At 44.0% G+C, this 26,875-nt stretch overlaps 1 protein-coding gene across 1 annotated transcript; it reads right to left on the bottom strand.

The window, feature by feature from the left end:
* Positions 1–597: 597 nt before the first annotated feature.
* Positions 598–26,843, bottom strand: LOC119155757 (ATP-binding cassette sub-family A member 9-like). Its single transcript, XM_037404755.1, has 39 exons — positions 26,407–26,843; positions 23,333–23,445; positions 22,630–22,840; positions 22,270–22,428; positions 21,233–21,333; positions 20,638–20,864; positions 19,663–19,801; positions 18,983–19,168; positions 18,264–18,396; positions 17,432–17,603; positions 16,657–16,715; positions 15,620–15,730; positions 14,962–15,137; positions 14,516–14,635; positions 14,030–14,168; positions 13,409–13,499; positions 12,637–12,776; positions 12,045–12,164; positions 11,330–11,489; positions 10,862–11,028; positions 10,298–10,425; positions 9,738–9,875; positions 9,062–9,175; positions 8,496–8,666; positions 8,221–8,334; positions 7,947–8,057; positions 7,297–7,362; positions 6,653–6,744; positions 5,505–5,625; positions 5,053–5,170; positions 4,698–4,789; positions 3,718–3,893; positions 3,148–3,223; positions 2,557–2,651; positions 1,831–1,950; positions 1,394–1,534; positions 1,144–1,223; positions 996–1,051; positions 598–870 (listed from the first exon to the last, which is right to left on the bottom strand). The coding sequence occupies exons 1-39, from the start codon at positions 26,519–26,521 to the stop codon at positions 781–783; spliced, it is 4,938 nt and encodes a 1,645-aa protein (XP_037260652.1). The 5' UTR covers positions 26,522–26,843; the 3' UTR covers positions 598–780.
* Between the last annotated feature and the right edge of the window lie 32 nt (positions 26,844–26,875).

Genomic DNA, 26,875 nt, shown 5'->3' with positions numbered 1-26,875 from the left:
TCAAGAGAGACAGGGAACTGCTGGAGAGGGTCCAGCAGAGGCTGCAAAGCTGGTGAGGGGAAAGGAGCATCTCCTTTAGGAGGAAAGGCTGGGAGAGCTGGGCCTGCGTAGCCTGGAGAAGACCGAGGGGATCTTACCCATGCACACAAATACCTTAGGGGCACGTGCCAAGAGGACGGGGCCAGGCTCTTTTCAGTGGTGCCCAGCGACAGGACAAGGGGCAACGGGCACAAACTGCAACCCAAGAAGTTCCTTCTGGATATGGGGAAGAACTTCCTTACCTTGAGGGTGACAGAGCACTGGAACAGGCTGCCCAGAGAGGCTGCGGAGCCTCCTTCTCTGGAGACGTTCAAAACCCACCTGGATGTGATCCTGAGCAACCTGCTGTAGATGAACCTGGGGCTAGATGATCTCCAGAAGTCCCTTCCAGCCCTGACCATGCTGTGATTCTGTGAGTGAGGGTTTTGCAGGCTCCTCCAAGTCTGCACTATAGTCTCCAACGACTGAGCCCCCTCGCACCTGGCAGGGTTATTCCTCAGCACAGAGGATTTTCATGAGTTGGTCTGATCAGGGCTACAGATGAATGGCAGGCATCAATTTGTCAAAGGATAAAGGCTTTATTTATTAAAATATTAACTCTTTTTTTCTTTGTGAGGCAGAAGACCTGCAGAGCAGTATGAGTTGTGACATGGGTAACCAAGTCCTAGGGCTGCATCTGATTGCACGTATCAGTAACACTGATGAAATACACTGAATATTTTCCTTTGTGGCTCCAAGGGCTCAGGGATGAAGTGGTCTCTGCTCCACAGCCCCATCAGATGCCACATCCAGGTCGTGCTCCTCCAGGTCCTTGGTGAGGTCTACGAACACCTGCAATGCAATGCAGTGGAAACAGCCCCATTACTGCCAAGGACTGACAGTATGTACATGGGTCACAGCCTATTTCTTCTTTTTATACCATCGGTTTCTAACCTGTCACTTCTACGTCAGCATACCTGTTGCAAAGTGTGCAATGACAAGCTGTACTCCTCAAGCCTGAAATTCTGTTTAGCTGCAGAAGAATGGAGAAGGCATCCTTAAAAAATGAATCCATGTGAACAATTTGAAAGCAATCGCCTTACTTAATTGCTTGTTTCCTTTTACCTGCTTCTAGCTTAGAGAAAGATTGGGACAGAGGTAGTGCATCTTCCATTGGTATCTTGTAGATAAGCAAAGAAGAAGTCCTGAAATAGTAATAAAAAGATGAATTCATCATTTTGTGACTCAGCAACAAGGTTTAGGGGTGCTTGTTGGGTTACTGTACTCCCGGGTAAGTTATTGAGCAAGGTCAGTAGGAGTAGCAGGGCATCCCAGCACAAGCCTGGGCTGGGCGTGCAGCCCACAGGGCACTGACCTTCCTTGCCGAGCCGCACAGGGGAAGAGATGCAGGATTTCGGCGTGGAGAGCATCGCTTTGCCCCATGTCCGTCATTTTGACTTCGAGGTGGTAACTCGTGCCAAACTTACTTTTCAGATCCTCAAGGGAACCGATGTACCTGCAGAGGAAGAAAAACATGGCTCAAACCATCATAACTGGGAAATAAAACAATCACTGGATATGAGCAGCAGATTTATTTCCTCTTACTCATCAGCTGTTTAACTGTGCTGCCGAAACAATCCATCTCCTCACAGAACTGGTTGTTATATACTTGGGACAATCCAAACAAACATTTTGTATTAGATTAAGAATTAAAAAAAATTAAGATCAATCTAATCCAAACAAAACGCCCCAAACTCCAGACTAAAAAGCAGGTGGCACCCCAGGTTGCAAAAATGCAACCCCACTGCCCACCGTAGCTGCCCCGCCACCAGGATGGCCACCCGGTCGCACATCGCCGCTGCCTCCTCCAGGGACTGCGTGCTGAGGATGGCTGCACGCTCCTTGCTTTTCACAGCGGTCTGCATCACTTTCCTGGGAACAGAGGGATCACAGTTACTTCCCAGGAATCACCGAAGAACATCTCCTGGTTTACAGCTCCCTCCCAAAAGCCAACTGAAATGATAAAATTGTAAAAAAGCCGATGACTATTTAAAAGACTCCAGTTCCCTTGTTTGAAGATGACCTGTGGACGCCAATACTACATTGCAATTTGTCATGTCAGCATCCCTCCAGATTTTACACTTTCAGTGTAAACTATTGACAAAAAGCACTAGGGACTGAACGATGAAAAGGATCATCTATCTATAATTTTTTTTTCTTGCTCTGAAGAAAACAGGAATTTTTGTCTTTTGTACCAAATACATGGGTTCAGCTGGTGTCTACTCAGATTTTTTTTTGGGTGCAATAACATTAAGATTACATCTGATGGTCAGCAAGGGCTTACTGCCTGCTGAGTAAGGAGTTTAGCAAGTGGCACCCCAATCCCTGCACATTAGGGAAAACAGAAAATATAGATGTACTCAGCCCACAAGGCAGAACCTCTTTGCCTGCCCAACAGTTACTACAACAGGGAGGGCAAGACCCATCCTGTTAAATTTATTACATGCTTCTTGGTTCTGCTGAAACAGGGCTGCTCACCGCATACGCTGCTGCCCTTTGGGGTCCATGCCCACTGATGGCTCATCCCAAAGCATTACTGTCGGATCTCCCAGGATGCTCAGCACAAAACACAGCTGAAATGGGAAAGACACCCAGGTCAGGTCAGGTCTGCTTTTAATTTACCTGCAAAACTGTGGAGTTGTCCTGCTACATCATCTTAATCCCTGTGAATCTTTCAGAAGCTGAAGCTTTTGATTCCAAAATGCAGGAGGAACAGGGATTCAAAAATCCCCACCGCAGGTGTTCTTAGTTCACATTTTAATCTCCCCAAATCAGCTTTCCCCAAAACTCCCAAGCCTGCCAAAGATCTGAAAGTGGTTTTCCATCCCATTTACTGGCAGATGCATGTGGTGGGGCTTGAAGAGGCGATTACCTTTAGCATTTGTTACACACACAGTGAGAGAGAGTGGGGAAAGAGGAGGGGGAAGGATCCTGCCAGGCTGTATTCAAAATTTATTGATGCAAACAAATTGTGTTGGGAACCTGCTGTGCTGAAGGTTTTCTGTGCACCACGTTCTAGGAAGAAAAAGCAGGATTTGCTCAAGTAGCGAACACAAACCTGACACGTACCTTTCTGGCTTCTCCAGCAGATAACCTCCTAGCTGGGATTTTTAAATGCTTCTGGAGATCCATGGCCTTTGCTATGCTGTGGGCAACAGAAAGGAAAAACACTGAAATGACCATCTCTGCTAATTCTGTGGTCAGGGGCACTGACAAGCCAGAGACTAACATACTTGTTTTGGCCGATATGCATCACCTTGGGGTGATTATTTTTTGATTATTTTATTTTATTAATTACTTGGTGATTTTACTCCTAGCTCGGATGATAAATTACAGAATTTTTGCAGAAACTCCAGCTAATAATAAGTGCAGCTAATGAGAAAAGTGAGTTGCTCATGTAACAGGCCATGAACTGGAGCAAGTTTGATCGTTTTCTGGATAAACTAAGGCTAAAATCTTCAATGACAGGGACTGAGAACAGTATAAAGTAGCAGAAGATCCCTTTTCTCCAGGGTAAGGAGGCATTGAAGGTGCTGTCACTTAGTCACACTAGCCAAGTTTGTTTGCAGAAAAACCTTTCCCTGTCCTGTACCTCTGGAAAGGGGAAGAACTGTATGCTAAACCCCTTCGGCTTCGTACCGGCTGATGGTAATGGCTGCGTCTTCCTTGCCCATCCCTCTGATGGCAGAATACGCCTCCAGATGCTGCTGCACGGTGAGGGCTGGCCAGAGCGGGTCATGCTGTGGGCAGCAGCCCAGGCTCCCCAGGCTGCCCAGCCCCGGCCCCCCAGCAGTGGTCCTGGCACCCCTCAGCACCTGCACAAACACACACGCCTCCACCGCTGCAGCATGTTACTCCGGGGGGAAGCAATGAGCCCCTTGGAAACACGCTTACACATTCTCCCGTGTTGTGAGGAACCTCAGAAGCACAGGGGAAAGGAGAGCCAGCATCGCTGGAGTGACCACCTGCATCTACTGCGGCTTCTGCTCACCTGAGTCCAGGAGAGCATGTTCCCAAAACCAACCACACGTTCCGTGTTCCCAAAACCAACCACACGTTCCGTGTTCCCAAAACCGTACAACCATAAAACTCTGGCTAATAGTACGGACATGAGACTATCTTTTCCTAGTAATACTTTTCTATTTCAAACATTCAGTCCCAAATCTGTAACCGCAATGGTATTTCCCCTCCCCCAGCACATGTCATTAATCATCCTGCATATAATTAAGTGGTGGATTGTTACTGGCCCAGCCCTGTTCGCATTCATTTTCAATTTCCTGGTTTTGCAAGGCTGTTTATGAAGAGTGTTGGTTTTCATCCTTTTTTTTTTTTAGAAGTCAACATTTCTTATGGGGTTTGTGAAATTTCACAATGGGTGTCCAATGCACGCCGAAGATTTTGTGCAGCTTAAACCCTTAAATCTGTAACATTGATTTTGATGCAACCTAGAACGTGCTTTGAGTACATCAACACTTTCTTCTCACTTCCGCAAACAGCCAGGGTTGCATGTATATAAATTCCCTGACTTAAGGGCTGCCTTGCCGGCTTGCCTTATCATATGCTTAATTTATAAAGCGCATCAAGGTCATCCCTCCAGCTGCTCCAAAGGCATCACCTACCTCCCCAGCAGTCATCATTAAGTGTCCAGAAATCATGTTTATAGTTGTGCTTTTTCCAGCCCCGCTGGGTCCTAACAGACCTAGTACTTCTCCTGGAACAAATATGTAAGAACTGTTAGTAACAACTATTGTTACTAAGACCTTCTTCCCTGTGTGCTAAGCAATATCTACAATTACAGTAGGAGAAAGGATCGTTCATTAACTTATCCCCCTGAATTAAAACTGTGAATACAGTAGCCTCGGTATGTTGGGTCCAGTTGCACACAAGAAAATCCTAACAAAAATATGGTCCCCAAATGTGACTTTCACATCAGAAGTGAGCCGTTACATAGGGAGTGCAGTAAAATACTTGAACCTTTTTTGACACTAAAAGTGAGGTTTTTGACAGCCACTTTCTTCTTCTTCTTAAAGATGGAACTGGCTTTCTTGTCTTCGTATTCCTTGCGCAAACTGTTGACAATGATAACAGACTCCTGTGAAGAGATGAAGTAGGAAATAAAAGCTCTTCCCTTCTCCCGTGAGACAGCTCATCTGTTCTTACCATTAAATAGGACTCTTTCAGGAGAATTCTAATTGTTAAATTAAAAATTCAGGCAATGGACCGACAGAAAAAAAAGGAAAAAGCAGAATGAGAATAGAATAGAGTGCCAGCTAAATTCCTTCTGGTGCCAGGGTGACCGTGGGCTGGATGGCAAGATGTGCGCTTGGGCATCAGATCAGTAAATAATAAGTGTGTGAGCTAAGAAAGCAGAGACAGACCTGATGACGGCAAATGCAGAAGAAAACAAGCTAGAAGGCTGGTTTCACCTCCTCAGGTGGCAGGGAGGCCATCACACTCCGCACCCTCTCCCTCTCCGCCTGGACTTCTGGGGGCTCCTCCCCAGGGGGGTCCCTGTTCTGGCGGGTGGCTGCTCTCCTCTGCTGGATCCTAAGAGCAGAAGAGGAGAGACGGTGTTGCTGGGAATCACTCCCCAAAAGGCTTGGTTTGACAACTTCTTTCCCAGGGCAGTGCCAATGCACCGCCCCCCAAAATTTATTTGAATTCAGGGAGCTATTCCACAGACAGCTGTATATTTGCTCAAATATTTATTCATGGGGGGAAAATAAAAAAAAAATAAAAGAAATCCCACTGGCATGAGTGAGAAAATAATGGCCAGATTTAGCTTTTCCTTCATCAGTATCAACCAGTTCCCTGCGTGACACATGCCAATGATCTGTTCAAGGAGAATTAAAATACACGCAGTGGCAGGTTTTCAGACTATTTGGATGTCTAACTCCTAGCTGTGTCATGTTGGTTAATGTTTGACGAGTTAGTATTTTTTACAGATCTTCTCCCACATGACTTAGGTGGTCAGTCGTTGGAAACAGATAAGCAGAAAGCCGGGAGCAGGTGACCCCAGCCCAATGAAGCTTTAGGGGGAGTCTCTATCCTGCAGAGAGCAACACTGAAACATTTGAAAAGGAGTTAAAATGTTGGATTTCAATTTGTGACTTAATTTAGCCGGCTGTAGTGAAATGTCCTGAAACCTCAGCTATGGATCTTAATCTAAAAAAACAACAAAAAAAAAAAACCAAAAAACCCCCAGCTTAAATCCCATGAATTATTCTCTCTAGGACACTGTAGTGCAACTGACCTATTGCAACACACTGGGGAGGAATTTGCCTCCAGACATATTCAGGGAAACTCCAGTAAGTAAAGTCAGAAATTGTAATGACCCAAAGGAATAATAAAAATCCCTCCCTTCATTCTCAATTTCCTCCCTTCCAGATAAACTGGTTAAAACTAAAAAATATGAGCTTTAGTCACACTTTGCAAAATGTTTTTAAGTTTACTCATCCCCTCCTCCTGCTGTCAGGGGTGAGCCAGGAGGGTTTTTTGCCTGGCTGTGCAGCACCAAGCCCCCCGCAGACCAGGATAACCGTGGCTCACGAGGCACCTGGCTGCTGGGACACACCTGAAGATGGGATCAAGTCTCGGAACTGCTTCTCCATATCTCATCTCCAAACAGCGCAGGAGAAAAGCAAAAATCACACAGTGGATGTAAGGCTAAAAAGCAAAAATGTATTAGATTTGCATGGAGACAAGGTAACAACACACTTGATTAAATTAATAAGGGGATGCAGGAACCTATCTCATTTAATTCAGCTATTGAAAAAGAAGTTAAATTGATGCTTCGCATACATTTCCATCTCATATGCAGATCGTTTGCAAAAGCCTTGCCTTCCTACTGCAGTTTTTGCTCAAATAATATGCACCCCAACAGATATCCTACAGGATTAGAGATCACATCATCTTTCTTTTGTAGAAGTAGCATTAAATTGTTAGCTGATTAATAATATATCTGCCTTATATGTGAGCTCCACTTAATCCCTAGCCCCCTTTTTGCCAGCCTTTGCACGTATGGTACAGCATCCAGGGGTCACTTGAGACACAAGCCTGTGATTACTTGGATGTACCTCCCTTGCCAAAATTTAACATGAAACTTTGACCACATAACATATGCTCTACTTAGGGGGAGAGTTATACAAGCCCAGTGCAAGTCCAGTGCACCAGAACAGTCATCCTTTCCACAAGAACCACCATCAAATTGTTCCTTACTGCAAAGGCCGCTACAAAGATGCGATTCCACGACTCAAGATCGGTACCGTGATACAAGAAGAAACGCTACAAGAGAAAACCAAAACAATTAGAAAAATTCCTTAGAATGGTGAGCCTCAGTGCAGCGTCAGAGCAAGTGTGGGATGTAGGGATGCTTAGCTTCTCTTCAGGATGGGATAAGGCAGGTTTGGTCTGTACTTATTTTTTGGGTCCATAGTGCCTCAAAGAGTTGTGGCTACGGCTAATTTAGAGGCACCTCAAATCAGCCAGGTTAGATCAACCTTTTCCATCATCGCTTCTCTCTTCCCAGTCCTTTTAACTCCTTCTGTCAGCTCACTTCATCTCTGCAGGTCTTCCCACTCCACCACCTTCCCTTCCCGTGCTACCCTGGCTGTCAGCACACGGTCACTGTAACTGCTCTTTGTAACTAAACAAAGCAAAAACGTCCCAAGCAACCCAAGGATTAACAAGGCAGATCTTGGTCCCTTCTCACACTCCCCAGCCTGGACCTTGCCTTCTCCTGTTGTCTTTTCTCACTCTGTCTTTTTGACAGTTGGCACTTTGAGACAGGGAATTTGGAAAGCGCCTCTTGCTTTTCCAGTTTGCACCATTAGGACCATTATTGAATTTAGTATGACATGTTCACTTACTGGTGTAGAGATCATCAAGCAGCCCAGCAGTGGAAATGTAGGAATCAAAGTAGAGAAGGTGAAGTAACATGCTTCATGTAGGTCACCGAGTACATAGAGAGTGACATTCACCTGGAATAAAGCAGAAAATGTGTTTTCAATGTTAATGCATTGCTGCTAAAAAATAGGCACTGATTTGGGTTATCCTGTTGAATACTAGTATATTTGAAATGAAATCTCAAGTGGCAAGATGTGTACGTCAAACACTTTCAGAGCGAAAATTCACTTCACTTACCAGAATGAAGATGAAAGACCAAATGTAACGATTGCTTCGTCCCGTGCGAAATTTAAAGGCAATTAAATAGATGAGGAGGACAAGGGATACTCCGTAACCAATGACGCAAATGATCTAGAGAGAGAGACTGATGTCAGCAACACAGAGATTGATGTAGATATATGAAAATCTGCCTAGAGCAGTATGTTTCCATTAAAGTATTTTAAGAAAAACTCGATGCAGAACAAGGGAGGGGGATTTGTGTTTGCCTGTTTTCCCGCACGCAAAGAGCTCACCAGGGGCAGGACAGTGCTGGCCTGCAAGGGGCAGATGCGATTGAAGAGTACCATGACCCCAAACATGAGGCACATCAGGGTCCAGAACAGCGGGACATCCACCAGTGCCTGCCCACACCAGTATGCTGAGGGGAAGAGCCCCGCGAGCTGCAGCTGGGCGCGAGCCTGGAGCTATGAAGCAGACGGGAGAAGGGACCTGATTCAGAAAAGCCTGAAACATCCATCCTGCTCCTCCCCTCCCTGGCTGTGCCTTCCCATCCTTTCCGAGCACTTTCAGTTCTTTGTCAGTTCTACTATTGTGTAAAAACACATCGTTCTTAAAAAGAAGAAAAAAATAATCCTCCTGACCCCAAAGTATTTATTAACACCCAAATTGTTCTGATTCTCCAGTTCCCTGAGATGCAGGGTAACGCACTTGGGTACAACGTTGTGCTTGTGTGGCTGTATTTCTTCTGGCATCCCACCCAGGCGTGCCAGCCAGCCCCCCAGCACACGAACTACTCTCCACCGACATTGCATTTGCATTCACATTCACTCCTCGTGTGAGCCCCCTTAAAGCTCTTTACCTTGTAATCCTCCATGCTGCTCACTGCAAAGTAAGGAGGCAAACCAGCAGCCAAAATCAGCATGTAGCTGAGGCAGATGAAAAAAAACTCAGTCCTCACTTCTAGGCTGTGTGTCTGCAGATGAGAAATTCAGAGTCAACAATCATCAACAGCTGCCCAGGGAAAATCTGGCTAGTTCAACACTCACAGGATGGTTAGACACGCAAGTGAGCAACAGCACTAATGGTAAGTCATTTGCATTTAAAAACAAAATCTAAGGCAATATAAAAAGAGCGTTTAACACCTTAGAATTTGCAGAAAAGTAATGGGAATTATCTTTAACAATTTACAGTTGAGACCATCTTTTTGATGCTGATTCTTGCCAGATGGATGCTGAAGAAAGGTGGGGGTTGCATGTGTTACTGTTTTATTCCTACCACATTGCCATGCAGCAGGAGCTTAAAGGTTGTAGGGCACTGAAACCCTGCAGAGCCCTTAAACAGTGCAGAAGAGAATCGTCACTCAATGGCACCAGGATTGCTGGCCGAGCAATGCCCCCAGGAGCTGGCCAGCAGGGGACCACTGACCCCAACTCTTGGAGGTTGCTCATCCAACCACATCTCCAAGCTGTCCAAGTCCTTATCACTTCAGGATGGCTATTTCAATTAATTTTCACCAAGAAAGGCAGGACACTCACATTGTAAAAGGGCTCACTCCAGATGCGGATGCGCGCGGTGCAATTAAAGAGCCTGAGGAAGGTGTTGCTGAGGATGTTCATGAGCACGGGGAAACAGTTGATGGGTTCCGCACTGCACATGACCGTGAACCGGTAGCTCTGCAGATGCAGGAGAAAAGACGTTACCTTGATGGCCGTGAGAGGTGTGAGGAGCTGACCGCAGCGAGGGGTTGGGAGGGAAGCAAAGACAAAAGCAACCAGACGGCTTTACTGGTGGGTCTGCGGAGACCGGGCGGTGTGCTAACTGGTACCATGAGTGAAATGATCAGTAAAGACCACAATTTCTGGAGAAAAGCATAAAAGAATGAATGCTTTTCTCTAAAGATCACCATAAAGAAGCACACAGTGGAAAGAACCAAATATAAACCTGGTTTCCCACAAACAGGACTACTGATATTATTTAATACATCAAGCAAATACTCTCTCTTCTGCTGGTGTGTATGTTTCTCTGTGCCTCACTTCAACACGTTTCAGAAAATCCTGTTGACATGCAGGGTGAAAGAAGAAAAAATAGCCCTCACCTTGCCTTCCAGGGATATTTTTATAGCTCCATTATATTGTGGAATGCTTGTGATGTTTTTCGCAGGAGTTATTTCTGGGATTATGTTTTGAGTCTTCAAAGCAGAAATGAAATCCTCGATTTCTGATCCTGAAATGAAGTCAAGAACAGAAATCAGCATAACCAGAAGTTTTTTTCTTGAAATAGTTTGATGTAGACAAGTTCCCACCTGCAAAGCAGAGGTATGTTAAAAAATCCCAAACATTCAGAATCTATGGAAACTTATCTTTTCTCTATTTTTTTTTAATTAAACTGGTTAAACACAGCATAATATTTCCATACTTAGTTTGTTTATTGCTCTTTTTTATTTTTTCTTCCAAATTTGCCTGGTTCATTACTTTTTTTAAATATTGGCTACTCAGTTTTCATCACTAAAGCTGCATTTGCTTTTGCTCAAAAGAAAACACCTCTCAAAGCCAATGTATAAAGGAACGTACAGAACGAGTAAGTCGAGGCTGGTCTATCAACTCTAAGAGGACTCAGAGTGGTGCATGAAAGTGAATCAACATCACATGTTCTTCTTCACCTGTATCATTGAAGATGAGAAGTTTTGTCGACTTATTTTGAATTTTCTCTTCAGTAGGAAGAAAATATGAGCTAGCCGTGATTTCCCAGCTAACAGAGCTGTCCCACAGTTGAAACCCAATGAGAAGCATCAGCATTGGAAGGGTAAATACTCCAAAGAACAGCAATCTGGATGGAAAAACAGACCATAAGTGGCTCCATGGAAACTCCACCTTTGCCCAATTGTGCGGTTTATGTTGTGAAAGACAAGGGGAAATTTGAAAGTTAAGCAATTCAAAGCTCTACCGGTAAGTTCCGACTGTCCTTATTACTGCAGCTGTCAAACATTTCCCACCTAACTCTCTGCTGCCAAACACACCTCCACCAGTATTTAGCCCTTCCCCCAGTCACTCACGCAGATGATCAGATCCTTTGAAAAGCATCAAGCCAGCACAAGGGCTGCAGAGCAGGTGAGAACTCCGGTACTTACATGGACCTGAGAAACTTTCCTTCGTGCTTTAGTTTGAAGAAGCGAACTCTCATCACCGCGCACACTTGCTGCTTCCAGAGCGCCATCCTGCTCGCTGCCCTGCTCCCCTGTTCAGAAAACACCGGGAGGCTCTTGTCCTTCTCCTCCAGGTCTCCATTTTCTGCGTGTTCATCACAAGAAATACCATTATCCACAAAGAGCGTTCAAAGGACACATTTTAATCACAAACAACAACAATCTTCTGTTCTGAATAGAGAAACACTTCTATCTTTTAGCCAGAAAAGAAACAATGGCAGAGAAAAGGGGCCATAATTTATCCAGAACATAATTTACATCAGTGAATTCAGACTGGCTGAACCTGGGCTCATGTGGCAACACATCCAGTATCTTCACCGGCCTTGTGAAATGTATTCTGTCTAGTTTATCTTCTCCCATCTCCCAGTCTGGCAGTATACCCTTCAAAGGCAAATACCCTTCCAACATCAGTCCTCAATTCTTGTGCTTAAAAGCCTGTGCAAAATCAAGACTGAATCATCTAGACTTCTCCAGGAAGATATTCTTCACTAAAGGAAAGCTGAATACAGCTGCAACTCCTGACATACCAAAAACTACCAAAATTCACATTTTACTGAAACCCATTAGATACTCAATTAAAACATATGTATAAATGGAACCTTAGTCATGCCACACTTGCAAATTGAAGTCAAAGTTTTACCTTCTTGATCAATGGCTTCTTTGCCCTCCAGCTTCAGGAAAACATCTTCCAGGGTTGTCCTGCTAACCTCATAATTAACAACCCCCTGGAGAAAGCTGCTCTCGAGGTGGCTGAACAGATCTGCATGACAGAAACCACCAGACTCAGCCCAGACACCAAGGCCAGTGTCGAGCAGAAACTCACACTGGCATGATTGACATTGCACATTCTAGCATTCACATCATTAATCTCCATAACTTAAAAGGCACAGCAAAATTATCGCACTCTTTAGAGGTAAGTAGTAGAAGATTCAGAGTTCTTGATTACCATGGGCCTTCCTGCTGGAAGAACTATCCTGCAACCAGAGGAGACTCAGTGGATTTTAGTTTGTAAATTAACTGGTGGTTTTTCTTTTGTTCATCTGCATTATTAAATTTAGCACATCCATTAGAGGCTTCCTGTAAGGCTGATATTTATGCAGCTTTGGGCTTCCTAATTCCACGCACGATGGACCAGGGAATACAGTTATTCTCTTTACAGCAACTCTACTTTCTGCTTTTCCTACCACTTGGTTTCCCTTTCCAATTCTGGCACAACGACAGGCTTTTCTTACCTGGGAAGCTGTCAGCATTTTCCAGAGGCAGCATGTAACACAGCTCGCCCCGTTTCTGTCCTTTGAGCACGGCATCGGGGATGTACTGTCTGACCAGGGATGATGTGAGCTCAGGGTCACACAGGTCAGTTATGTGCACCCTGTTTGTATTAAAAAGCAATTGCTATAATATTAAATGAGGAAAAAAACCCCAAAGACAACAAAAAAGAAAAGCATCCATCATCCATTTAAAACACAAAGCCAGCGGTCGTTCCTCAAGCCGTAGGGAAACTTGCAAAACTGGGCAGCATTTCAGTGGGAATTTTTATAGACATTGCAGCACCCCTGGTTTTGCCATGCGTGCAAGTTGAGGTTAAGAATAATGATCCTGCCCCATACTGCTAAACCAAGAATGCCGAAATTAGAATCCAAAGAAAAACAGCTTCACATTAAAGCCGTTGTACGTTGCTCTGGCACCATCAAGTATGAGGAAATAGCAATTCATTTTACTCTGGTCCTCTTTTGGCTGTGAAGGAGGTTGCAAAGTCATTTGAAAGAGGTTGCAAAGTCATTTTAGCTACATGCTTAGAGCTTTCAGGATTGGGTTCCAAAGAAAAGCGGCTTGCTATCCAAAGCAAGATATTTTTGGCAGCCTCAAAAGTCTTTTAAAATGAATTGTCAAGACTTCTATTACTCTATATAGAAACTCTATAGAGACACAGACTGTACAAGGAAATATATCAACTAGAAGCTTTTCAGCAAATGAGTGATGACCAGAAAGAAAAGGATTTACCTTAAGTGATAGCCAATTCCCCATTTTCTCTTCAAGTACAGAGATGAGCCAACACACTGTAACTTCCCATTTGAGAGGAAAGCTTTCCGATCTAAGGAGGTATGAACACAGAGGATTTAGGGGGGATTTACAACAGTACAGTAGGCTGACCTCGCTCTGCTCCTTCTGAACTCAACAGACATTTTTATAATGAAATCAAGACGAGCGAAACCAAGCCAGTGCTGAAGGTTTTCGTCTTTTTAAACTGCTGCCTTTCTCCTAAGCATCAAGGTTAATCTTTTAATTATGCATTCTTACAGGCTTGGGGAAAATTTCCCATGCCACCTGGGAGCAATAAGGAAATAGAAAATATATTAAACTATCACTAATTTGCGTGCGTTCTGCTAGTGGTATATCCAGAAAATATGCAACTGCTTCATCCTGAAGCAGAGCACGAGCAAGGTCTTGGAGCAGCACGTCAGTCGAATTTTAGCCTTCGAATTTTAGCTGGGTGCTTACTGCCAGAGAAAACACATCGAGCAAGCACAGCCTGCGCCGCAGCAGGACCCAAAGGTGGGCTCTGCGATGGGAAACCCTCACTGGCAAACCGTCATCGACCACAGCGTGAAAAGGCGAGCTCACCAGCATGAGCATCCGCCTCCTCCATGGACTGGGTCGCAAAAAGCGTCACGTGTCCAGCCTGGCGTTCCTTCAGAAGGTTCCACACGTGGTGCCTGGAGCAGGGATCTAACCCGGCTGTTGGCTCGTCTAAAAGCAACACCTGCAAAGATGAACAAGGTCAGACCTCCGCATGTTCAAGCCGGCATTTCTGTGTTTACATCATTTCATTTCATGCTTTTGATGATCTCACTAAGAATAAAATGCATGCTCAAATATCAGCCATTTTTATTGTTCTTTCTCCTGTTACAATATTATTACCTTTTTAATGTAAAAGATGGTTCTCATTGACCTAGATTCCTCGATCCTGCCAGCAGCCAAGCTGAATTAGTAGGTCAGCAGACTTGGAGTGCCAGGGGAAAAGTACAAATGCCTGTGCGCCAAGTCCAAATGCAAAGCTACGTGCTAAACAGCACACGTTGTGTGTGTGTAAACATGACTGGTCCCTACCTGGGGATTCCCTAAAATTGCGATTCCAAGAGACAATCTTCTTTTTTGTCCCCAATTCAGAGCATCGGCACGAACGTCCTGAAGGTTGGTGAGGTCCAGCATCGTGAGAACTTTCTGCACCTTAGCAACATACAAAGACAAGAGCCAGATTTCCAAAGCACTGGTCGCATTTTAATTCATAAATAGCCACACACAGTACAGGAGACTATAACTTCAGGATTTGAAACTTATCTGCTTTAAATGGCTTTGCTTAGAGATAAATACTGCAAATCTGAATCCTAACTCTTACGATGTGTGGATAAGAACTGAAAAAACACTTTTCTCCCAAATTAGGATTGTTCTCATTTCCACAGAACAAGATGCTGGTGATAATTTTTTATAAAGAAAGCTCCAACTGTCCGAGGTGCCACAATACAGAGGCCGGTGACTGACAAGCACATACCAACCTCTTGCTCTACTTCCTTCGGCTGAATACCCTTGACGTGAGCAAAAGTTCTCAGGTTTTCCTTCACTGTTAAGGCTTCAAAATGCAAATTAACTTGGGGACTAATCCCAACCATTGCCTGAAATCCTTCCATATGCCATACTTCAGAAACATTGTAGTTGTATATCATCGCAGAACCTGCACACAAGAATGAATGAAACCAGTTTCATACTGTACAGCATTTCCCAGTTACAAGGGGAAAGCTGGCTGCTTTGTGTTTGTACCTTTGACATTAATTCCAGCATTGTGGATGTTCCTCAAGTGTTTTGTTTGTTTTTTTTTTTTTTTAAAAGCGAAACTGTGTTGTGCGAAGCTTTAATACCACTCAAAAATATTTCAGAGCACCAAATCTATCCCTTAAGAACTAAACCATATTTCCTATAGGTATGCAGCTCATGGAAAACATCAAGCCAACCAGATGGAGCAATAACAGCCTGTGAATGCCTGCACACGTGAGCGTATCCCTAAGGGATGCGCTAGCCCTGAAGCTCTGTTGAAGGACCAGTCTGCACTGACAGCAAGCCAGAGTGAGGGAAAACTTGGGGGTTTGCATCTTTACTCCCTTACGCTTGAAAAAACAAACAGCTTCTCCTCTTCAGCATTCAGGTCCATCATCTTACCTGTTGAAGGCTTGGAAAATCCACTGAGCATGTGTAAGAGAGCAGTTTTTCCAGATCCACTGTGACCAAGTAATGCAGTGATCTGCCCTTCATATATATTTAAGGACAAACCTGTAACAGAAATAGGACACCATTGGGATGGAAGTTTGTGAGAAACAGACTTGCACCTGCAGCTTGCTGCCATGTATGACACACGAGTGACATTTCTTTTGAAGCTGAGAGGCAAAACCACAGATCCAAACCCATGGGTTACATCTTCACAAGTTAGGACTAAACTCAGTAAGGAACTTGTAGCCCTGCCTTGATTGAATTGACAGAACAAGCATATTAACTTCATAGTTACAGAAATTTGACTTGTGTTCTCTGTGAGGTTCGCAACCTTTTATTTTAGCATGGCTCAAGAGAGTCCACAGAGAGAGAGGAGCCCATAGCCTTTCCAACACGTGAGATTTCAAAAGCTATTTCAAACTTTGCTACTCCCTTTCCTATTGTTTGGGTCGAGCTTTATTTTTTTACTCAATATAAACCTTTGAGACCATATTGATAATTTCACCATCATCTGGAGTTCTATTTAAACAAAGACATTTAACAAATATCCCCTGACTATGCTCTGGTGATGCCATCTACCTGCATACCGGCCGCTGGCAGATGTGCAAGTGCTCGAACACCGCTCAGCCAGCGACAGCAGACTCTGCTATAGAATCAAGTTTTGTTTGCCCCAAATAATTTACATTTTGAAAGGAAGGTTTAAAAGGGGATTTTTAGAGTGATTCATCCCTGCAAAATCCACAGCTTTTAAGGACACTTCTGCTGTTGAAAAAAAAAAAATAAAAATAAACAGACATTTTCCTGGAGTGAAGAGGAAGATAACAACCTGGTAGAAATTTGCTGGTAACTTACCCCAGCAGAAATAATCATTGCATAATGTATTTTACTGGTGCTGAAGGCAGATTTAAGTACATCCAGTACATTTCAAAACAGTTCGTGTTCATATCTAGTGAAAAATTAAATTAAAAGAAATACAAAACCTCTCTTACCCCTTAAAGCTTCCGTTCTTTTGTCCCTCTTCTTGTATATTTTTGTAACATTGTTTAGTCTAAAGGGAAAGGTAAGCAAGTCATTAGTGTTAATTCTCACAATTTTGGCATCTTTCCACTGCCTCAAAAACTATGCGAAGAATATTCCCCAACCTCCTCCTCGAACCGCTCCTGCTCGGTCCCGTCTGCAGGAATGGCTTTATGCAATTTGTTTCCTGTACGCTCAGCAGAATTCGCTGATGGGCTTTTCTACAAGGTGTTTAAAAGGTTTCAAAGTCAAACTCAATGAACACGTAGCGAATGAAGCACGAGGCCCCAGGGAAGGAGATAACATTTGGTTTATACAATTCAAAGCAATGATGTAGTGAGTATTTTAGCAGATTTACATTTGCTTTCTAGTAATAAGCAACGGGTAGCAGTAGCGACAGGCCAGACTAGCCCTGGAAGGATGGCAACAACGGTATCTTGTGCAGCACGTGCCATCAGCCATGTTCTTAAAGACAGCAGGGAACAGGAACAGACTTACTGCTGCTGCTCTGCGGAAAGTGTGAGGCAGCAAGTCAGTCCCTGGTACAGGGATGCACCATGTCCGATAAATGTTCAAATCCAGCTCTAGAGCAGAACAAAATGCTGAACAAACCTTCCCTCCCGCATGTGTTCTATTAACATTATCTGCATACATCAGATGGCTCAGTCCAATGTTTAGCAGTGTAAGAGGTCTACGCTCTCTAGTCAAATAAAGCATTATATTTGTCATGCCTACAGGAGCCTTTACCTGATCGCTTCCTTCCCATCAAAGCCTGGAGGCATCGGCTCGATGTTATTGCTGAGGACAGGATGGTGGCTGCCCTCGGTGACAGCCTGCACCCCCACGTAGCCACTCCTGGGCTTGACCCAGTACGACGGTCTCAGGAAGAAGGAAGGGGGGTATGGCACTCCGTACTTCCCTGATTCAGAAACAGAGAAGGTGAAATATCAACCAAAACCTGCTGGCTGCCAACTTGACTCTGACAAATGCCGTGCCCAGCCACCTCACCCTCTATAGCTGCACAACACAGACTTCCAGTAGCCACAAAGGGATCGGTAAGTTCGCAGTTAAAGCTGTCAGCTCGTCCGCTCTGTAAATGCAGGTGGGGAACAACCACAACACTGATTGTTCATTGACAGTTTCTTTGGCCCAGAAGGTGTAGGAAAATCAGGTCAAATCCTACAGTATAATTTTAAACCCATTGGTTAGGGCTGTTGGACTGGGATCTTAGTGCCTCACTGCAGGTTTTACCGTTCCTTTTGGAGCCTGGTTTTGAGACAGGACTAGATGAGGTAGCTACATGCACCCAGCTCCTGGGAAAACAGGATCCTTCCCAACCATTTTTTTCCTGAGCAGTACAGCAAATCCAGGTTTTGTCCCCTGACGTACCGTGGCAAGGCTCATTGCTGTTAAGATGCCCTTCCACAACCTGACCAGCTCACTACAGCGCTACCTGTTCCATTGCTCCATGTAGATTACAGGTTTCTCAGTTCTATCCCACCATCCCTTTGGCAACTTTCCCCTTACGAGAAGAAAAGTGCAAGGAAATGTATGTTCTTTCCCTCACATTTCTGCTTACCAGGCAAAACCTTATCAAAGTAGATGGCCAACAGCAAATACAAGACACTGTCAAGGCTCAGTATGAGGTACAGGTTAAAGAAAGGGTACAATTCTGGTGTAAAGGCTGGTCCATATTTGTCTAATTTTATCATCTAGGCAGAAAAAAAGAGCGCAAGTTAGATATAACACTTCTGTTACCCAGAAATACTATGTGCAAGCCACTGCTGTGTCATCATGACCGTTTCTGCCAGGAACCCATGCCCGCTCGTGATCACGATGCTGTTTGTAAGCAGGGCAACACTTTATTATGACCACGAGTATCAGAAGTGCTTCAGTAAGCTGAATTCAAATGTGTGCTGAAGTTACTACACCAGAAGAGTGATGCACACGGTATTTACTAAGGCAGCATTTCACGACCTCACGGTTCTTGCAGATCTTGGTACCCACCAGACACATCCCACTGCTACAATAATTTCCCAGAGATCAAAAATTACTGTATATATAAAGCTGGTAAAATTCATGAGGTATTTGACAGTCCAGCTATATTTGTTATGAATTATCATGTATTATTTGAAGTAAACTTTTATTTTTGCAAAGCATCTAGAGCAGAGGGGTGTGGTTGGGTCATTGCGGCAATGTGACTCATGTACAGCAGCTACCGTTATCTGTATACAGCCCGCAGCGTGTTTGCTGTGGTCTGAGCTTTCACAATGTGCTGGCTTTTAAATTTGCACGTACCTTTGAGATGCCAGCTGTAAAGGCAAAGGGACTGAAGAGATTAAAAATCCATTCCAAAGACAGTGGTAGGTTTTCAAACAATGTCCAAAAGCCCAGCAATCCAAAGATGATGTGGAGGACAAATGCCACAAAACTGGCAATATTTGGCTGCTTTAACAAGGAGCAGAGCATGAAACAGAAGTGAATCTGTAACAGAGAAAATCAGTAGTTAGCAGGATGCATTTCTGCTGGCAACTAAAAACAACAACATGAAAATTCAATGAGTAAAATGAGAGACCCAGCTGAGTTTCAGTTGCACCCCTAGAGATGCACATGGCACGTGACAAGGCTTGCATCATTTAGCTCCGACATTTAGGGCAGGTTTATAGGGACAGATGGATCAGACCCCTCTCAGCCTCCTGAGGTGGCTGGATGCAAGGTGGCAGCCCCAGCCTTCCCATTAATGCTGGTGTTAGCACCTCTCTTTACTCTGATTTTGAGTCAGAATCTCCCAAAATGTAGTAGGAGTGATATATTACCCTTCAGATTATAACAATAAATCCCAGTAGTGAAGGTATTTTTGTTGCTTTCTCATGCAACGCCCAGACCTAGAGGACTCTGTAGTCTCCCAGTTTCAGATGTCTTAATTTGGAAATGGAAAAAAACACACAGCATCTAAAAGGACAGAAAAGCAGACTTACAGATGCTATGCCATAAAAGAAATAAAAAAAATATATTTCGAAAAAGTTGTGGTCATGGATGACTCCTATAATCGTGATCGGTGTCAGCAGACTTGCTGTTATTGAGATGTAAACGGTGTACAGCAAGCTCCAGGACAACCTACAAACGAAGGCACAGTTATTTTTGCCTCTGTACAAGACAGCACTTGCCACAACAGCGCCAATACAAAACACTCTTTTTAATTCAAATATTTTTTTGTATAAATAAAAAAAGAAGTGTAATTCCAAATACACTTCCACTGACAGTTCCCAGTCTGGAAAGGTGCAAACACCCATGTCCCACATCCACCCAAATCTCTGCAGATGCTGATGCCAGCAAAGAGCCACGGGGCAGCTAAGCAGAGGCTCTGCAGCCAGTCCCACTCATTCACATGCTTTTCCTAATGACGTGAAATGCCCGTGCTCAGGCGGCTTTGGAAGGCTGTTTATCTAATTAAGAGGCTACATCCCCCTGTGCTTCACCATTTGCAGTTTTCTCCAAAATCTGTGGTTTCTTCACTTTCTGTGTTTTCTGAGTGTACCCACCCATTTCCTGAGCAACACCTCAACACCAAGAACCTTGCTACACGCATCTCTGCTACACAGAGTGTTCTTTCTTTTTTTTAGGGGGAGAGGGGGAGCAGAGCTAACTATAACAACAACAACAACAAATCCTGTATCAGAGCAATGTTCTTGGAAATCGAGGTCCTCCAGCAAACGGTACGCTACAGGTAAAAAGCAGCAAAGGTTTTGCTTCAACAACATGCAAAAGCTGGCTTCCGAGAGCTCAGGCGAATGGTTAGGGGATTGCAAATGACGGCTGCTGGGGCCTGGGGAAATACTGCTGCTCCGCTGAGTGGTGGTACTGGACCTGCACCCACCCTGCAAGCTAGGGTACATCTTACATACGTAAGATAATACAATTCCTAATTATGGGTTCCTTTCTATGAGACTTACCAGAATGAGATGTCTTCCAATCCCATTGCTCTCATTAACACCTTGAGCTTCTTTTTCTCTCTCAGAACTTTCACTGATAAAAAGTACATATATGGGGAGAAGCACAATACGACGTAAACAATGAACCAAATATAATCCAGTTTATACAAAGGTTTGATCAAGGGTGATTCCAGACGAACGCCACTAATTGACTTCATCTCTTCCCAGACAGAATGGTTTGTTTTCATCTAAAGAAAATAAATTAGCCATCAATTTGATTTTCTGCAACAGAACAGCCAACATCAGCACAAACAGGTTTCCATAAGCATTACAATTATTAGTTTGCCAATAACAATGTTACATGTATAAGTGGCAAATATAACAATATTTAGCATCTTTTTGCATTGCCTTGTAATAAACACTAACACTGCACCCCAAGCCGTGAGGATCATCTATCATTCTTTTAACTTTTGAATTATGCTATGTATTTAAAAAGTTAGTGATCACAGAAAATGAACCGGTTTGGTTGTTTATTGTTTGGTTTGGTTGTTTTTTTCAGTTCACAGGTAACTCCAGAAAGAACGGAAAACCTATTTTCCAACCTGATCACACTTACTTCTATGACTGCTGCATCGATGCTGGACTGCACCGATAGGAAACCTGTGTACCAGTATGAAGGAATTTTGCAGCTACTTGATGAAAAATCGAAGCAAGTATCTGTAGGAAGGAAAAAAATGAAGAATTTAATCTCTATATTTCCATATACGTGTACATAAATGCTTGTGTATAAGGTGTGGGGTTCAAAACGTATTTGACCTAAGAGTCAGGAAATCAAGATTTAGTTTTACTCAGCCTTTTTCCTGAGGCAGTCAGTTTTTCTCCAAGAATAATGTAGTACTGGGAGTTGGTGGCTTTGGCTCCTTGGGCCACCACACACAGCATCAACCCCATCTCCAGGGCCACGCTCAGCTCCCCTATTTTGGCAGGAGCCCAGGCTCCAAGTACAGCCACCGTAACCGTGCCCAGCACCGAGGGCAGGAGCGGAACCCCTCTTGGAAATCCAGCACGTCTGGAGCTGGGGTCACTTCTGCAAAGAGCTACTGACTTGTGTAGATGGAATAAATCTCCTTTCCATCATTCCCATTTTCCAAGACCAGATCTTTGCAAAACACTTTTTTTTTTTTTTTTTTGCCCATCAACTGATGAACTCACTTGATTTTTGTCTGATAATAAACTTTTTGTTTCAGATAGCTCACTACTTTAGTCAGTAAATAGGGGTGCATTTGGGCAAAGCAGTAGTAGTGTGGAAAAATATGTGCAGGTTTATGTTTTAACATATTAGATGCCCACACGCTGTATGTTAGACGTACATTAGCGCACACAATGCTCATTTTCCAGGCATGATTTGACATGGTAAGACATAGAAGGGAGAGGGACAAAAAGGACCGTGGATAATGTGTACATGGTTCTTAAAAACATTTTGCTCTGACATTTGTTTCCATACAAGTAAACAAAACGTCAAATCCTAATTAATATCTTTCTTGAAGCATTTGGCACATACAGCCTCAATCCCTTCCGAGTGGCACGGCACCACAGGATCCAAGCATTTTTTAATGTAAAAATCAAGTTCTCTGGTTTCATTTATTTTGTTACCAATGTGTTCAAAGGCATCATTCGGAGACACCACACTGTAGCTTTGAAATCTGAGACGATACGAGAAGTCATCATTAAAAACAACACCAATAACGTCTTCCTCAAAAATTCCTCTTTTTTCCAGTTTTTTCTCATTTTCCATCTCTTCTATTATTATACCTGTCATTAAAAAAAGAAGAAGATGAAGAAGAAAAAAAATCCACTGCAGCTGAAACTTTGATTAGCCACACAACAGCATCAGCCACAATTCGCACCCTCAGAACTGCGTTGTCCGAATGCTTTTCTCCCCCCAGCACAACGAGGGCTGTGTCAGGTCAGTTCGGACAACGCATCTGTAACAGGGGTTAAAAGCAGCGTTACCCTTCATTGCAGAATCTGAAGCCACTTTGCTCATTATTCTCCTGGTGGTGTTTGTCACGGGTGTGTACGTGAGCGTAACCCCCGTGGCGTTAAAGGCTGGATCATCTAATCGGCCGAGGAAGTCGTAAGGGATTTCTTGCCGCGGGTAGTGGAATATCAGACTCGATGATATTAGTATCACTAAGAGAAAAACCACTGACGTAATCCATTCCTAGATGAAGGGAAGAAAATGCAAAGGTGAGTGGCAGCCCAGTGACCTGGAGGTTGGAAAGCATCTTCAAGGACCCTTCTTGGTCCAGCTCCTCCGGCCGTGAATGCCTTCTTTCTGTAAATGAGGAAGAGCTGTTTCATAGGTGTAATAATTTTAAAAGATGAGGAATGTTCTAAGTGAAAAACATGTTTTCTTAGTACCAGAGCCAAGAAGGTCTGCTGATAATTTTACACCCATAACCATGAACTGGACATTGTGTTCCTCAGTGCAGCAATGGATCAACAACCAAAAGCAACAAGCCAGCTTTGTAACAAGCCCTTATTATGCCGTGATGTTGCAGTGCCCCAGGAAGAAGTGTAATTTCTGACATTTTCCAGAGAACCACATTACCAGCTGAGGCTTCTCATATGTCACCTAGCATAAAAACAATGCAATGCAAAAATACTTTGTAGTGGAAATCCTTAACTCCCCTTTGGAAGAACTGATACTTGCCTGAAAATTTTCTGTCTTCATCCTCCATATCAAGAGAATGTTTTTCCATAGGAGAGCACGGGTTTGCCAAAATATTTTTGAGGCTCTCTTGAATATCCCTTGCATTTTCCCAGCTAGGATGAGAAAGAAAATAATAACGTTTAGAATAAAACAAGTCACTGGCAGTTAATATATTTCCCTGGGTAAACATCACTTCTGAGGAAGCCAATAACACGTCAAAGGTTAAGAACTCTCGATTTTACAGCTGGGACAACCAAGGAGTTCAAAGGAAATAGTCCAAGATTGCGCGAGGCTACGGAGAGGTGGGTTGGACTCTGCTGCCCCTTCCACGTGCACAGATCCATCCTTCATCCCAAAAAGACTTTGGAGAAAGAGGCATTTCAACTGGCTAGCTAGAGTTTCATTCCTTATCTACGTAAAATTAACAACAGAAGAGCTAGTCTGTCCTGTACTAAAAATGGGAGAAGATTGAACGGCATATAGATTCAATTTATATCAATCTATATCAATCAAATCTATTCCAAAGGAAGACATAAATTTTATTCATTTATTATTCAGTTGTTCAAAATACTGAAAGCATCCATGGTGTGCAGCAGAAGTGTCAAGTCCATCTCCTGAGTGCAGTAGCTCTGGTTTAAGCTGCACACCTGAGCTGAGCCTCAGACTGCACTTCTTACACTGACTTTACGTCTTGCCTTAGACACGCGGTTTGCTGGCAAGCCCCTGCTCAGCGGCTCTGGATATTGTAATTAGACCCTAAACCATCCCCGTTACATACATGCCTTCCCTCCACATTGTCTACAGGTGGAAGGTGGCTGCCACCCAGGAGGCCAAGTTAGGAACACCAGTTCGATGCTAAAAGTAGCCTAAAACTGTCTCCCCTAAGCAGGTGGTAAAGGACCAATTTGTTCTTTTTTCATCCTAATGCTAATATAATGAACTGTAACTCTGGTATAGCTAGAGCAGGGCAGCATTAACACACCAGTGTCTTCCTCTGTATCCTCCTGAATACTGAGAGCAGGGAGTATTTATTTGAGATATTTTTATGGGGAATATTTATTTCAGCTCCAACTTTGATCACGTGGCCAAGCAGCAAACACCCTGTGCAAAAACAACAGTGATTTCAGAGTTACTGGTTTCCAGACTTTCCCAGAAGGAGAGCAGGGGAGGAAACCTCAGAACATTTTTTTTTTAATTTTAATCCTTTAAAATGGCTGAAACCAAAAATCAAAGCAACCTCAAATGCACAGTGCTCTTTTCCCCTTGGACATCGTTTCCTGATTTCGCGGATCAGGCAGCTGGAGTTAATAAACGGTTTTACTACTCTGTTCCTTTCATTGTTTGTTTTTGGAAGAATTAAATATTTGCGGACTCCAGGGGTGATGGATCCAGAATCCCTGTTTACCCTCTGACTGTTAGCACAGGGCTTATCTCCCCGGCGCTCCGCTTTGCCTGCCTGGAGCTTTCTCCCGTGCTTCCCCACCACAGCCTACAACGAAGGGTAAAGGCAATGAGGAAGGGATTTCTAGGAAGTGCTACTTTTTTTGCCCCGGTCTGGATTTCAGTTGTTGTGAACTGAAAGCAGCAGCAGCCCAGCCCAGGATGTTGGGGCAGTAAATAAAGGCTCAGGCTGGAGTATTTGGAGAACATGGACGGAAAACTTGATGGGCTTCTAAAAACTGTACTGAATCTCTACAGATGGAACAATCACCTCATTAAAAAAAAGATGGAGCAAAACGAAAACTTTTCAGAAAATTCCAACTAAATTTCTACCAGTTTTCATCCTGTTTTTTCCTGTGGAGCAGGAAGGAATTACTGATGGAAGCTGAAACATGACGCCAAAAAATCCACACAAGTGATGGTGCCTACAAACTTAATCAGGAAGAATTTAACTTTCAGTGAGGTATCACAAGACACAGAATGTAAGCAGGAAAGATGCCTCCACAAGACCTGAGATTCCAAACTTCAGATTCAGAAGACAGAAACAACCATCAGAAATTTATTTGGAGGCAACAGCGCTTGAATAATCTTTCAACCAGTTAAGAGCATCATTTGTGAAACTGGGGATCTCTGGAAGCATTTCCCTCCAGAGGGCTCAATAAATGCACCCGAACTTCTCACTCTCCAGGAACACGGTCCCCCAGCATTGCCGTGACTTTTATTGGGATCCTGTGTCTAGCTCTGCTACACCAAAATCTGTCCCAGGAAAGCACGTCCCAGTAAATAAATGGAGTGGTTATACATCTCGGGGATTTCCTATTTGGCATGTCCTCAGATTTCCCCCCCTCTAATAGAAACCAAAGAGGGCGTATCGACTCCCTACAAGCCAGCTGATCTTCAGGAGTGCTGGCAGGAGCCTCTCGATGCTGGCTACGAGCAAACAATGTGCGCCGCATCTTCTGCTTCCCAGAGGAGCCGCCGGCTTTCCGAGAGCCAGCGATTAATCCCTGTGTGTGGGGAGTACAGAGGTGAACGTGCTCCCCCCATACCCTCCTGTTTGCCAGTTATTGCAAACATAAAACATGCCTCTGGCCCCTACCCAGCCCTGTCTTTAACTCCTGATAAGTATGAGACAGGTTTGTACTGACTCTACTCTTTAACACATGGGGTTTGAAATAGGATTTTTTTCCTACTCTAGAGAAAAAGCAGCTCTAAGCTTGCTCTGTAGCAAAGTTCAACAAGTCCTACAGGGAAGTGAAATTTTTATGCATTTTTAGAAGCCTTTATTAGCGATAGCAAAGCCAGAGGAGGGGAGCGAAGGGAGGGATCATTAACCGTGAGGACCCAGTGCTCAACCTGCAGCTCTTCGCTTGGAGCCAAAGCACATCAGCAGCGAGAATCAAAATCCACACATGCCCATAAAGCAGAATACTCTTGCTCCTTTGCTTCTTAAACATTTTGGTGTGAAGCTTAACACTTGTCAGAGAACAGAGTTGGAAAGCACAGCTCTTATTCGTTCAGCATCACACTATATTAAAATAATAAGTAAAAAACTGATCACCAAACATCCCCTGCATGAAAACGCCCTGGGTATAATTTTTCCCTTAACAAAAGAGCAATATGAAACTCCTTACCTGGTAATGTGTTTCCCATTAGAAATATGCCTCCTTCGGCTCTGATATGTCTGGGCTCCTCGCCTCTTTGCACTCCTGGAGAGGGTTCAACGCTGTAGTACAGCCCAGTGGCCATGCCCCTCTCCCAGCCTGACGTCAGAGTCTGTCCTGGCGGTGCAAACGCTCCCAACGCTTCTGAAGCGATGACCCAAATGGGGAGCAATACCTACCCCCAGCTGGCCTACAGCTCGGAGACACCAACACTGCGTTCTGCAGGATTTAACACAACACGTGCATCGTGTGCAACGTAACAGCACTTACAAGTTCAGGACAGAGCGGCAGCAGGAGAGCTGTGGTGCCCTGAAAAGGGGCTAAAGGAGCTCCCGATCTGTGGCCAAGCAACCTCCTCGTCCCTGCCCGAGTTCTCCAGAGGAAAGCTTCACCACCTTCTCCTCATCTTGCTCAGAGCATGAGTCAGCAAGCACGCCTT

The sequence above is a fragment of the Falco rusticolus genome, chromosome 1 (assembly GCF_015220075.1).
Source record: "Falco rusticolus isolate bFalRus1 chromosome 1, bFalRus1.pri, whole genome shotgun sequence".
Classification (NCBI taxonomy): Eukaryota; Metazoa; Chordata; class Aves; order Falconiformes; family Falconidae; genus Falco; species Falco rusticolus.
This window is presented reverse-complemented; position numbering and strand designations above follow the sequence as displayed.

What these genes read in the sequence shown, in the direction of transcription:
- LOC119155757 (XM_037404755.1), bottom strand. Translation starts at nt 26,521, where the DNA reads ATGGCCACTGGGCTGTACTACAGCGTTGAACCCTCTCCAGGAGTGCAA. An exon ending in AAAGGGCAGCAGCGTATGCG is followed by an intron (nt 1,951 to 2,556) that starts GTGAGCAGCCCT and finishes CTCTGTTCCCAG; the next exon opens with GAAAGTGATGCAGACCGCTG. An exon ending in CATTGCACACTTTGCAACAG is followed by an intron (nt 871 to 995) that starts GTATGCTGACGT and finishes ATTGCATTGCAG; the next exon opens with GTGTTCGTAGACCTCACCAA.